The 14,921-nt window shown below is 29.3% G+C and overlaps 1 protein-coding gene across 1 annotated transcript; it reads left to right on the top strand.

The window, feature by feature from the left end:
• Positions 1-8,116: 8,116 nt before the first annotated feature.
• LOC100790155 (MLO-like protein 10) lies at positions 8,117-14,523 on the top strand. Its single transcript, XM_003517075.5, has 15 exons — positions 8,117-8,682; positions 9,422-9,479; positions 9,601-9,827; positions 10,240-10,356; positions 10,804-10,864; positions 11,011-11,099; positions 11,375-11,449; positions 11,535-11,623; positions 11,732-11,781; positions 11,872-11,912; positions 11,993-12,166; positions 12,592-12,627; positions 12,721-12,788; positions 12,969-13,029; positions 13,914-14,523. The coding sequence occupies exons 1-15, from the start codon at positions 8,479-8,481 to the stop codon at positions 14,358-14,360; spliced, it is 1,797 nt and encodes a 598-aa protein (XP_003517123.1). The 5' UTR covers positions 8,117-8,478; the 3' UTR covers positions 14,361-14,523.
• Positions 14,524-14,921: the final 398 nt, after the last annotated feature.

Below are 14,921 nucleotides of genomic sequence, written 5' to 3'. Positions count from 1 at the left end.
AAATTGCTATTTGGAATTTTTTTTATCATTTAGGAAATAATAAAAAAAATCCTGATAGCAAATCCTCTGTTTCTTTTTTGTTGTCATAATAACTCACAAAATAAGAAGAGAATTACTAAATTGCCACGTTGGCTGATAAATTAAAAGAGAGAGAGAGAGAGAGAGAGAAGTAATTGCCCGTTGAAAAAGTATTGGATTTTACTACAAACCAAATGTACATTCTTGATTGCATTAATGTTGGTATTTCCATAAAAAAAAAAAAAAAAAAAAAACGTTGCCATTAGTTCTTCTAAAACAAATGTTGGTAATAGTTTTGAAAATACCATTCAGACCTGATTATGTATTTGATTTGTTTACAGGTGATTTAATACAACGAAAAAAATGCTTGCCAATTGCCATACATATCTTGTCACATTTGTTGATTGGTGTAATTAAAAAGTAAAAGTATGATTAATTAAAAAGAAAAGGTATAAAAACTGTACCAAGTGTTGATAGTGACATCAAGCATTTTTTTTCGTTTATACTATGCTAAACATAACGGAAAGGAAGAAGTACTAACTAATGCCATCGACAAGATGATTTAATAATAATTGAACTCAATTAGCAACTGGTTCGTCAAATACTAATCTTAATCATCCCCTTAGCATCTTGATTTCTCGTACACTTGGTGCTCCAAAATGATTCTCAAAGTTTTAATGACATAATTGATTCTTCTTCTTTTTGGTTTACTCATAGTCTCTATATAGTTTGCTTTGACCAATCTCAACTTGTAATATATTTAAGTAATCAGTGTGGATTAGTTCTCATCATTTTCAAGCGTTATGATAGTCACGTTTTCCTTGTCTTTGTCTAGATCATTGGATTATAGTCTCATTTGGAATACTAGACCGCAAAATGCTCCCCATTTATATAAAGAATGAAAAATGGAAGGAATATATATATTCTCCATATTGAAACACACTTTTTATATTAGTTAAAATTTATTGAAAAAAGTAAAATTTATACTTCTGACATGTTCTTTAATTAACCTTTTATGATTTTACAGTTTTTAATAATTTTTAACTAAAAATTAATTATTAGAAATAATATGTTAAATGGTGTGTTGCAATCACACCTAATAAAGAATTATAACTGGTTAATCCATTGCTTCTCCCTCACGGCACACTTTTAGCTCTCATTTGGTGAAGTTTTTATCTGAAGATTTCAAAATGGAAATTAATTATCAATCTTATTAGAGAGAGAGATCGCACAGAGAATTATAATAATTCAAATATTGTTGCAGAATCTATTCATCGCATGAAATGTAAGATTTGGCAGAGAGTAGCATTATCAATTTTTTTATTTAAAACAGATGTGAAATTTTGTCCATTTTAATTTATTATCAATTAAAAAATTATAATTTCAAGATATAATTTAATAACTGTATGTATTTGTTTGTAATATATGCAACCAATTTTCTTTCTTACTTTTTCTTTTTAAATTTTATTTCAAGAGAATAAATACCATACTACAAACTTTTGTGTAAATTTATGTTATGGAATACTAATTATAAAGTAATCAATAATTATATACTGTAACCGACAATATTTCTTTATTTATTTTTTGCTGAATACCAACAATATAATATTCCTTCACTTTTAGAATTATAGATAGATAAATTTTCTCGATATATATATATATATATATATATATATATATATATATATATATATATATATATATATATATATATTGCTTGAAATCTTAATTAACTTATTTTTAATAATATAAAATTAAACCTGAAATTCAAATTTTAAATATAATGTGCGTGCTAAATAATTAAATCTGCAAAATTCAATATATAAATATGAAGGGACAGGAGGGTAATGGAGAGTATTCGGCTATTCCCATAATCATGGTTGATGGGGACCTATGGTTCTGTACAACTACAGTGTAGGTCAATGGATCATATTTCCATAAATATCAAGACCAGTTGATGATTACGGTTAATTATAGAAAATCAAATTGTGGAAATATATTGTTCTCAATTTTCTAATTTGAACAGTGATACACAAATATTTACTTTTTTAAAAATACTTTATTAACACTTTCAATTTTTATTTTTTTTATATCATAAATTCTATAATATTTTGTTTTTGCTCTTGTATTTTTTCTCTCTCTCTCTAAATGTCTTTTATAGCATAATGAACGTTGATGAAACATTTTTCTTATAATTTCTATGGTTCGACATCCTGTACTTGACTAGTAGGTGAGAACTGAAACGATGCCTCGTTAAGTATTGTGTCAAAAACAGGAATTAAAGGACCCCCACTTTTGGACTATACGAATTTAATTGTCTTTTTTCTTTATCACGGGTTTGAAATGTGGAACATATGTGTGAAATCACTAATATCAGATAAGTTTAACACCCTAGATATTAGGGTCTCTTTCCTTATAAATAAATAGTTAGATACACACTGAATTTATGCATTTTTCCTTATGAGGTTGGGCGGTGACAATTGTAGGAGAGGACAATGTCTACCAGAATTAATATTCCCTGTGTTTTATGGTTTTTGATGGTGGAAGCTTCTGGTCCTGGTTATGCATGCAGTATTAATCGGTGACTCTTATTAATAATGTGTAACCATGTACCTTGAGCATTCTTGTAAATGTTTATGGCACCTTTTGTGCCTCATACATATAAATATATACTTATTTGCTGAGTAAAAAAAAAATCTTTCTATCTTCTATGAATGAAATTTATTATTCCATATGAGTAAGCTTTGGGAGAGAAGTTGTTAACCAAAAATAATTGTTGTTATTTGATAAAACTCCATAAACATAAATTGAAATTCGAGACGTGTCATTAAATATTGATTTCCTTGTATATACAAACAGTCATTGAGTATATTCCCCAACCAGTTTCCCGGTGGGGTGATACTATGCTCCATAATTATCAAAAAAACAAACTTTTATAAAATAAAAAAAATATATCAAACAAACTGTGAAATATGAAATCAGGAAAAATGATTCAGCGTTTTTGGAGACGTTTGGAGTGTCGGTTTGCAAAATAGATTCAACGCGTATGTTTCCCAGTTCATCAGCAGAAATTATTGGACTTTAATTTGTTGTTTTTAATCAGTATTATTAAGTTGTTTTAATTAAAAGGAAAAATTGTAAAATTGGTTCTCCACTTTATCTTTAATTACGGATTTGGTCCTCCTATAATCTAATTCATAAATTTGGTTCTCCAATTTCATAAATCCCTGCAAAATTGATCCTGGAAGGCTGATTTGAACGTTGACCGCCACGTGTCAGTCACGTATCAATGTCACATGTCAACGCCTGAGTGGTTCCTTGTAAAGACTTTATTTTTTGTAGGTAAAATTGTATTTTTGGTCCCCAGTTTTACTCCAATTACGATTTTGGTCTTCCTATAGTTTAATTTACACATTTAGTCCCCCAGTTTTATAAAATTCCTTTATAAATTGTTCCTACAAAATTGGTCTTTTGAATGATTTAGCCACTAGTGCTAGAGACAAGGTAGGTCTTGATAAATCTCGCACTTCTTTTTCATCGCAAGGTTTTCACTCGCTTGAAATTCAGAGAAAAATCACTCTTTGTCTCTCTCACTTACGAGGTTGTTCAACTTGAGAAAGTGGTGCATAAATCCCAACCTGAGTCTAAAATTTTAAGATCTCTTACTTTAACAGGTTCTGTAATAACCCTTTTTTTTTCTTTTTTTACTCCCTCATGCGGTATTATGTGTATACGATTGTTTAAGTGGCCTATGTATGACAATGGTATTTTTATTTGAAATTTGAAATACAACTTCTCCAATAATGAAATTTGGCTGAATTTATAAGGATTTATAAAATTGGAAAACCAAATGTGCGAATTAAATTATAAGGGGACCAAAATTGAAATTGGAGTAAAACTGAGGGATCAAAAGTACAATTTTACCTAAAAAAATAAAGTTTTTACAGGGAACTACTCAGACATTGACACGTGGCATTGACATGTGGCAGTCACACGTGATATTGACACGTGACAGTCAACGTCTTAAGTTAACGGTCAACGTTCAAATCGGGTTTTCAGGACCAATTTTGAAGGAATTTATAAAACTAGGATCAAATTTGTGAATTAAATTATAGGAGGACCAAATCCGAAATTGAAGATAAACTGGAGGACCAAAAGTGTAATTTTGCCTAATTAATATTCTCAAGGATTGTCTCAATATTAATTTTCAAATGATTAATTTTGGTCCATTTGTTTATATATTATTTTTCTAAAAATAGTTTTGATTAAACATTAGGGTTTTTTATAATAATTAGACAAGTCTTTTTTAAGTCAAGACTAAAAAAATAAGTTTAATTTTTTTAGATGTTAAGAATAAACTCTAGAAGAAAAAAATATAAACTAAAGTGGTATGTTAAAATAAAAACTAAAGTGGTATGTTAAGTTTTTTATAAAAAAAATTCCCATTGCACCTTTGTTTAATTAGTTAAATAAACCAATTAATAAAAATGCATAAAATTGATCAGTTTAGCATATACCTTTGATTCAAATGACAAGTATTACTATTTATCATGCCTTACACATTTTCAAGGAGAAAATCCATATATGAAAAATAATTTAATTTTTATACGCTGTTGGTATAAAATTTTCCACATTGTCAAATAATTAAAATTAATTCAAATCTGACTTTTAAATTAATTATTTAAAAATAATAATTTCATCATACACAACCATTTATGATTAAATAGTGATTATTAGTTTTTTATACTATTAATATAATCCAATTAAATTCTACAAAGCATTATATCAAAGAGTCGTAAGATACTAAACTACTGCAAATATAGGAGTTCTGACTTATTGAAATTATAAAGTGAACAGATGCTTTGCATAGCTTCTTTAATTGTTGACATAATATACAAATTTAGGGTCAAAAGTAAGGATGGTAATTAGTTATAAATTTAATAGTTATCGACAAAAAAATATATTGATAATAAGTAATGTAGTTACTTATAAAACATATTTGAGTTCATATTTAAATTATTTACCAAATTTTGTGAGGGAGTACGAGTATTACAATATTAATTTGTATGAAAAGAAGACATAATAATATAATTTATTTAACTACATAATGTTGGTAATTAGTCCAATGTTATAAGTATACAGGTACTAATAGGATGGAAATTAAGTGTTAAAATGGAAAAAATGATATTAGTATTTTTTTAGGCTTAAATATATTTTTAGTCTTTTAAATTTGGATAATTATTTTTTTAGTTCTTAAAAATTATTTTTATTAATCCCTTAGAAAAATTACTTTTAGTTTCTTTCATTCTTTACATTAATGATATCATAATTTATAGCAATTTTTTGTTGTTAAAAATGTTTTTTTAAAATTTAATTTCTTGAAAATTAATTTGTGTCATTTTAAAATCATCAAAATATATTAAAAAAATCACCACAATTTCACTTTCATGTTTTTTATTTTTATTTTTCTTTAAAAATGTTAAAATATATATAAAAAAATGGTTATCAAACCATGAATCAAATATTTTAGCAGTTTAAAATTATCAGAAATTATTTTTTGAAAAATAAACTTTGACCATTAGAAATTATCACAAATTATCAAACCATGAACACAATAAATAAAAAGAGATTACAAATAGTTTTTCAAAAATTCAAGAGAATAACAACAATTAATTTAAAAAAAAAACAATTACTCAAATTTAAATGATTAAAAATATATTTAAATTTTTTTTATATGTACAATTTCATCAATGAAATTTGAGCATAAAACTTGATGTAAGTTATCCAACACTTTCTGACTAGGCCAACCAGTTTAGAGATAAGCCATATATGATGAAGGTTAGGTTCTAATTAAAATATCATACATAATCTTGATCAGACTTTTTTTACAATAGCAAAAACTATATTTATTAAGATATAAGGGGTATTCAGATCCCACTACAATAATTAATGCAAGTTCAACACAGTGTTGACAACTTTGATTGATGTAAGATATTCGATCCATATACCAACTAAAATATATAAATTTAAAAGTATTCGAGTTCAAAGAGAACCAATGCCATTATAAAACAATATACAAAAAAAGAGCCATGAACGAGTCTTTAAGTATAAGATCCATAAATTTATCCATATCTACGCCACCATTATGAAATATCATCATCTTTTTAGACAAAAAACGGGGTGATTGCTGAGTCAAGATTGAGACAATTTAAATTAAGTTGATACCCTTTCAATGATGAGGCGAATGTAGCTTGCCTCAAGATATCATAAATAAATATGAAAAAAGAGAACCAACAAACACCTTGGGGGCAATAACCAAACCCAAGCCAACAAAAAAAGAATGGAGGTGTTCACAAACTAAATTGATAATTTATTTACTGAAATAATATCTATTGAATTTGATTCCTAACTGGATTTAGGCTTAACTTAAAAGTTCACTATGAAGTATCAATTTAGTTTGTGAAGTATCACCTTAGGTTAGCTTAGAAAGTTTTGGCCTGCGATTACATTGTTACTACTTAACCTAAACTGATATTTTGTTTATTAACAATGGGTTGTCTTGAGCGCCCTACCCCAACTTGAATTGACACCACTGTCATTACAATTTTTTTTTATGACCACTACTATTAGATATATACTGTTATTGACATAAATAAATATCTAAATATATTAGTTTAATTTTTATTTATAAGATTCAATTATCTAATTCATTAATATTTAAAAAAATTAATTTAATTAATGATAATTTTATCTTAAATTTATTTTTTTTCAAAAACATAATTATCATCGATGTTTCTCTCTTTTAAATACACGTTAATATAAAATTTCTTTTATTTAACTAGGAATATTTTTAATCTAAAATTAATTAATGTATAAGACAATATAAATTAAGTTATATATATATATATATATATATATATATATAAACATATAAACATGAATCATGATAATACTATACTCAAACTCGATTAATTATCACCCTTACCTTAAAAGTTAGTGTCAACGGGGAGTTTAATGTTAACCAAACTCAACTAGTGTCCGGAAAATGTTTTGGCTGATTTTTTGGATGCCCTTTAATGGTGGCATAACAATTTTTTCTTTTGATTTATAATAATCTCGTATTCCCTCTTCTTCTTTTATCATAATAACAATTTTTTTTATTCGATCGTATCCATGGAGATCATGCTGCATTATTCAATGAGCATCTCAAAACCAATGAATATAGAACGTGTCAAGAGGAAGACACTAAAAAAAAATATTTATCCTGTGGACTAACGTTAATTAATTAAGTCAAACCATGTACAGCTTCAAACAACGATGAGCGAGATTGCTTGATACATTTTTATTAATAAATAAATATATCAGCATCAACCAATATTTTATGTATAAATATATAGTAATTCCTCAAATAAAAAAGAGAAATATTTTACATATATTATTAAATATTCGATCCTCAATTAAGGAGTCTAGCTTAATTCCAATATACCTGATACATATCTTTGATTTATACAAATAAAACAAAATATTTGATCCTCAATTTTTTTATATCTATATTATTAACAAAGAAAATACTTTCTCTTGATATACATATTTCACTAGATAATTTTATATTTATATTTAGATGTTTAAATTTTTACTATTCTTTTTGAAACTACGATAACTACCCAACCCTTATATTAGTTTCTTCCTTTTCGACTACCTTTATTTTTTTCAAGTTAACCTCTTAAAATATTTTATTTTCTTATTTTATTTTATGTTTATTTAAAAATAGAGAGCCCCTGGTATATACAAAAAAAATTATTAAAAGTTGAACTTCTTAAATAAGTCTCGATAAATTGATCTTTAATCTAAGACAGATAATTTTGAATTCAACAAAAAAAAGGCAAGTTCTCTAATAAAAAAAGAAAACAACTATATTTTCCTTCCATAAAAACAATAATAAACTAAAAAGAAGGAAAAAATATTTAATATAAAAATAACAGAAAAACGTAAAAAAAAAAAAAGTTATGCGTAATATAATTTTACATATCTCAATAATTTTGTTAACACTTTAATGGATGACATAAGAATAGCTGGTAACATTTGCATAGATTAATAATGGTGTCTGTAAAATAGCATAGGGAACCGGGCTACCTGACCCAAAACCTTAACGCTCAAGTTTATCAGTCTTCTCCTCACTTATATACTACTGAACCTTTCTACTTTTACTCGATGTGGGACTTCACCTCACACTTGTAACCCAACATATGCAAACCTGTCATATTCCAGCTCTGCAGCACATACACCATTTACAACTTCCTTCCTTCGTTCTAAGCATCATTCTCAATTCGTATGTAAAAACCTTCTTTCTTTATATTCTCTCTTCACGAGGAACACCGACACATAAAACCTGTTTCTAAGTTCTTACAACCCAGTTTTCTCCTTCATTCTAGTCTAGTCTTTTTCTTCTTTTTTTCCCCCATGTATAGCTCCAAGTTCAGAAAGCTGTTTTGTTCTGTGTTGTTTTCATGGCTCTGTTTTGGAGGTTTGGCCATGGCAGCAGGTGAAAGTAGCAGCAGCTCCAGAGACCTAGACCAGACACCAACGTGGGCCGTTGCTGCTGTCTGTACTGTTTTCATCTTGGTATCCATAGCACTCGAAAAGAGTCTCCACAAAGTTGGGACGGTATGTATGCAGTTAATGAAACTCTGAACCTCTCTTTCTGTAATTATTATTATTATTATTGTTTTCGTTAACTCTCTGTTTGTGCGTTTCCCTTTGAATTCAACTGTCTTTTCCACGTCTCTTCAATTTATTTCAGAAAAACGGTAGTGGCTGCTCTCAATTTATGTCCCCTGTAATTTAATTTGGAAATTGAAATATCTTTTTTTTTTCCTTGCTGAATTTTGGTCATTGGACCTACATATATAGATGAATAATTTACTGTTAGCTATGACATTACGTTCCTTATCTTGTGTTTGCGGTTCTCTTAAATTGTCTTTGTGAGAAATTTTCAAAACACCAATTTAAATTAAAAAAAAATTCTTCCTTAAAGTTGAATTGATTCATTCAACTTGAAGAATAATTTTTTGTTTCGTTCAAATTAAGAGTTCATGCAAGTTAGTTATAACAATTTTAAATTGAAGTTGTTATTGCTGGGTTTTAATTTTTTTTCATAGGAGTGAGTTTTTTCTGGTTTCCCTTGTTTTGAATTCCCGAGGACGATTTGGAGAGTAGTAGTATTTAATTAGAGTATCTTTTTTCTTTGTTATTGAAATTCAGGCACATAATTTGAAGTGTTAGTGTTAGAAATATAGGAGTATCAAGTTGAGGGGTTGGTCTGATTTGTTGTTGTGATCATGATGGGTGTTTATTGGAATTCTCTTGTGTACTCTTTTCCTCACCCATTTGAAATTTTCTTCAGTGGCTTGGACAAAAGAAAAAGAAGGCTTTGCTTGAAGCTCTGGAGAAGGTCAAGGCTGGTAAGAATTTTAACAAGTCAAAGGCTCTTTTCAAGCTTTATTTGCAATAAATAACCATTTCATTTGTCATATTTTAGCAGTACTAGTATATTTTATTCATTGATTTGTTTTTTTCTTGCAGAGTTGATGATTTTAGGTTTCATTTCACTGCTTTTGACTTTCGGGCAGAGTTACATTGTCAGAATATGTATTCCCGAAAAGCTGGCAGACAATATGTTACCATGTCCGTATAAATATAAGGAGGACAAAAAGGCATCAGATAGTGAAGAGGAACATCGTAGGAAACTTTTATCTTATGAACGTAGATATTTAGCTGCTGATACTACCTCGTTCAAATGCAGCAGGGAGGTATAACTGTGTTGCCCTTTATTCAGTTGTTCTTTTTCATCTATTCTATGTTCTTTTTTGGAATATTGCCTTGAAGAATTTATCTCACGGCTAAACTTATAACTATAGGTAGTGGATGTAGGTTAATCGATTGGCAAATTGAAAACAATTAATTGCTTATCAAGTTAGTTCTTTTATCAATTGCTCTAGAGAATAATAATAATTTTTACAGTGATTTTCAATGTTTATTTACAGTTTTTACTTATGCAAATTCTTTATAGTTACCACCTCTTCTGTATATTTATAATGATATTTTGATTTATTCTATTTATTTATGTAAGCACAATATAAACAATTTCTTTTTCACAGCCTGACTTTATTAACAATTTTGTCTCCTAAGAATAGCTGCTTATATAATTGTTGGCGGTTACAGGGACACGAGCCACTTTTATCTGTCAATGGATTGCACCAGTTACACATCCTCGTATTCTTCTTAGCAGTCATTCATGTGCTTTACAGTGCTATTACAATGATGCTTGGAAGACTAAAGGTGTGTTTGTTCTTCTATACTTTTGTAGACTAGCCCTCAAATGTTTTTGAGGAGTGCTAGCAAGACACTCTCTTTCTAACACATACTTTATTGCTGGTTAAAATTTATTGAAAACTACAAAATTAGGAGAGAAAGTCATTAAATGAGATATAAAACCCACCAAAATTTGTGTTTTTCGATAAATTTTAACCAATAATAAAGAGCATGCTCAAAAAAGTATGTTAGAAAGTGTGTTTCTAGCATTTTTCAATGTATTTTCCTTATCTGTGCAACTGCATATTAAGGATACACAACCTTATGCCTTTTCTTTTCTCTTGCTTTGGAAATGTTAGTCTAGAAGTACACTTTTGGTTGTGGTTAGATCTTTAAGCGATGTCTTAAATTGGTTTAGTTTTGATGAAACTAAATTCCGTTATAGTTCCAAACCTCAGAGTTTTCTTTCTGCAGATACGTGGATGGAAGGCATGGGAAGCGGAGACTTCAACTCATAATTATGAGTTCGCCAATGGTATGGGTTTCAACAATGTGTATTTTCTTCTAGTAAAATTACTATTTCTTCAGTTTTACTTGCAAGTTTAATCTTGGAAATACTATTAGTATTACATGAAACCTCATGCGTATATTTGGGCACTTACTATTTATGTGTGCATGCAGCTGCTTCAAGATTTAGACTTACTCATGAAACATCATTCGTGAGAGCCCATTCCAGTTTTTTGACTAGGATTCCCATCTTCTTCTACATTGTAAGACCCATCTTACTTGTCTCTAGTGTAATTTCGCTAACAAGATGGAGGCACCATGGCTAGGTAGACATGTAATATTTATTAAAGAAACAGAAAGCTGGTACTTTAGGGGCAATAATTTGAGTTATAAATTGAGCAGTGATTTAGAAAATCAAATTGGTCAATTTTAGCAAACTTTGTATGTCAAAACTCATTATGTTCTATATCTTCTATTTCTCATGCTTATTTTGAAGTGATGATGTAACATAGCTTCTTTTTTTTTTTTTCAATTTCAGCGCTGCTTCTTTAGGCAGTTCTATAGGTCTGTAAATAAGACTGACTACCTCACTTTGCGCAATGGGTTTATCACTGTAAGTCAACCCTTCTTATGGAACAATTATGTTCTTTTCACAGTGGATTTACCTTATATTGACAGTGAATTATGAATATATATAGGTCCACCTGGCTCCTGGAAGTAAATTTAATTTCCAAAAGTATATCAAAAGATCATTAGAAGATGACTTCAAGGTGGTCGTGGGAGTTAGGTAAAACTAACAAGTAACAACAGTAAAATGTATATGCAACATTATATTAGTATTATGTAAGGTTTTTCCTTGTATATTGGAAATCTGTGCTAACTATGTTATTGACAGTCCTATCCTCTGGGCATCAGTTGTAGTTTACCTTCTCATCAATGTTAATGGTAAGCAACTATGTTGTCTGGGGTGTCCTATGGAATTTGTTAATTTTGTAGTTGAAAATTCAACTAAATTCAATTAATATAATTTTGCAGGATGGCACACCGTACTTTGGGCAGCCTTAATTCCTGTTGTTGTAAGCATTCTGTTCTTTGTATATATGAAATTCTCAAATTGGCTGTGATCTAGAATTGTAAGCCATTTGATTGGTTGCAGATAATTTTGGCTGTTGGAACAAAACTTCAAGCCATATTGGCAAATATGGCTCTTGAAATCACGGAAAGACATGCAGTTGTCCAAGGAATGCCTCTTGTCCAAGGCTCAGACAAATACTTTTGGTTTGGTCAGCCACAGTTAGTTCTACATCTTATCCATTTTGCTTTGTTCCAGGTATGCAATAGATTTCCTTTTAGAAGATACTGGGATAAATGTTTTTGATACGGAATAGACAATATATAACTACTGAGATTTGAAGTTCAATGCAGCCTTTGAGGCAAATGTATACTTCTCTGTGTAACACTAATTATCTATAATGCTGAAGATCACATATGCTTACCTTGAAAACTTGTCTGTCTGTTCAGGCAAATCTTGTTCTTTTTTAATAAACAGCTTTAAAGCACTCGACTTTTTAAGTGTATTCAATTTGAGATAGTTTGGTGGATCTTCTATAAACAATTATATCAAACTACCTATACTACCTATATTAAGCTTTTTGTACTTGTGAGAGTTAAAATGTTTATCTGAAGAAGTTTTGTTTTATTTTATTTTATCAATTATTAAAAGTTAGCAACTAACTGATTTTCTTACACTTGCAGAATGCGTTCCAAATAACATATATCTTGTGGATATGGGTAATGAAGTTCATTACACTATCTTGACTATTGGCTAATGTGTTTTAGTTGTCTATATTCCTGAATAATAAAAGAACAATTTTTTATTTGCAGTATTCTTTTGGGTTGAGAAACTGTTTCCGTACTGACTACAAGCTTGCAGTAGTAAAAGTAGCTCTAGGGTAAGCCTTCTGAAATTCTCTTGCTTGCCTAAGAACACATTTCGTATTTTAATTGGTGTCTTATGTTGTTAGTTGAGGTTATCTCTTTGCATTTGAAAACAATAGTAAAGAGGGAGTCTTATAGACACATCCAGCATTAGAATGATAAACTAATTGGATTAATTCTCATGAGGTTTGCAGGATTTTGATGCTATGCCTCTGCAGCTATATCACCCTTCCATTATATGCTCTTGTAACTCAGGTATACCTTCACATTTTTATTTCCTGGTTTTTTGTTGAGACATTCTTGCAAGGTTTGATGATTTCAATTACTAATATATTGGTCTGGCATGAACTTAACCGAGACATATGGCACACAAGTGTTGTTTATCCAAAAAAGAGGGGTAAACAGAAGAAATGACAGCTCCAATATAATTACCAATGCTACTAACCCTCCTTATGTTTTTTAAGCTATTTTAACCAAACCATTCAAATGAAATCTTAGTAAAAATTTAATTGTGATGTTATTTACAATATGTCTTTACTCTTTAATTGCTCTGCATTAATAACTACTCCTATATTTTTTTCTCTATCTATTTTGAGAAAGAGAATGATAATATTTTGACAACCTTTTATTTTAAACGTCCAACCAAAACTTTTATTTATTTTTTTCTTTTTATCACATTACATTATCTATCATATCAATGTTTCTTTCTCTTCTCTCTATCTCTCTCAAGTTATCAATTGATGTTGGGTGTCTAAATAACTTTTTCCTTTGGAAAATAACATACAAATCAGAAAATGTGCTCTTTTCTTTTTTGATAGAATCTGAGTGTATTCTATTAAATATTTTTAATATATAGCAAAGGATGATATAGGATTATATGTTAAGGTAAAGTTTGTGTAACTATAAATATCAAGTGACTTAAAGTAAATTTTGGACCAAATAATATTCAATGTATTCTACTAAATGTTTTTAATATATAGCATTGAATAAATTTTGTGTAAGCCCTTAAGTTACTAATTAACATTCTCATTTTTTGTATTATGTAATATTACACGATTTACTTTTGCAAGCTATGAACGTTTGAATTGGTCTAATTGACGACAATGTATCACTGTAAACACACACATACATACACGCAGATGGGTTCAAGGATGAAAACAGCAATATTTGACGAGCAAACAAACAAGGCTCTGAAGAAATGGCACATGGCTGCGAAGAAGAAGCAGGGAGGAGCAGTGACGCTAGGAAAGTCGAGTGCACGAATCATGGATGGAAGCCCCATTGGTAATTCTTCAACAGTGCACTCCACTGGCCCCACACTACACCGTTTCAAAACTACTGGCCACTCAACCCGCTCCTCATCAACAGCGTACGAGGATCAAGATCAAGATCATGAATATGAATCCGATGGTGTTGAGTTGTCTCCGTTGGCGTCGCAAACAACAAGCTTCATTGTAAGAGTTGATCATGGCGACCAACAACAAGCAGAACATAGACAAGATAGTGAGGGAGAAACCAACAGTAGTAGTGAAGGTGAATTCTCATTTGTCAAACCTGACCCTGTGGAAATTAGAACCACCACATAGCATATGATCATATATTCATCTCTATTCTTATACATAAATCTTTACATAAAAAAGAAAAGAAAAAAAAAACACTTTCTAGATTATGGGGTATCTTGAAACTTAGAGATGAACTTGTACATTCTTGATCAGCATAATTCATTGCACCTAATGGAAGCATTGCCCTCACATGCTTTTAATGTTGATACTTCTGATCCATGCTTGAGAAAAAGGCTCCGAGGGTGCAAAATGAGGAATGGATTTTTAAATATAGTGGTAAAGTATTAAAAAATACAAGTGTAAATTATTATTTTTTGTCTCCAAAAAAATACTTTAATTGCACTCTCTTTGTTTTTAAAATATATACTTTCCTTCTTTGAAAGATGAATATATAAGTTGCTTTTGACTCCATTTCAATATAAATAAATTTTGAGATTGTTTTCTCTTGAAGTAATTCTTGGCATGATTAACAACTAGTATTGAATATCTACTATCAAATTTTGTCATCTTAAAAAAATGAAATATTTTCGATATTTTAAAGCTGTTGTCCAAAATTATTGCTAGTGTGACTATTTGCGGTTAGAC

The sequence above is a fragment of the Glycine max genome, chromosome 1 (genome assembly GCF_000004515.6).
Source record: "Glycine max cultivar Williams 82 chromosome 1, Glycine_max_v4.0, whole genome shotgun sequence".
NCBI classification, from domain to species: Eukaryota; Viridiplantae; Streptophyta; class Magnoliopsida; order Fabales; family Fabaceae; genus Glycine; species Glycine max.
The sequence above is the reverse complement of the archived record's forward strand: the minus strand, read 5'-3'. Positions and strand labels throughout refer to the sequence as shown.

Coding starts and splice junctions, on each gene's coding strand:
- LOC100790155 (XM_003517075.5), top strand. CDS start 8,479: ATGTATAGCTCCAAGTTCAGAAAGCTGTTTTGTTCTGTGTTGTTTTCA. Junction 10,865..11,010: donor TAATTATGAGTTCGCCAATG/GTATGGGTTTCA, acceptor GTGTGCATGCAG/CTGCTTCAAGATTTAGACTT. Junction 13,030..13,913: donor TATATGCTCTTGTAACTCAG/GTATACCTTCAC, acceptor ACATACACGCAG/ATGGGTTCAAGGATGAAAAC.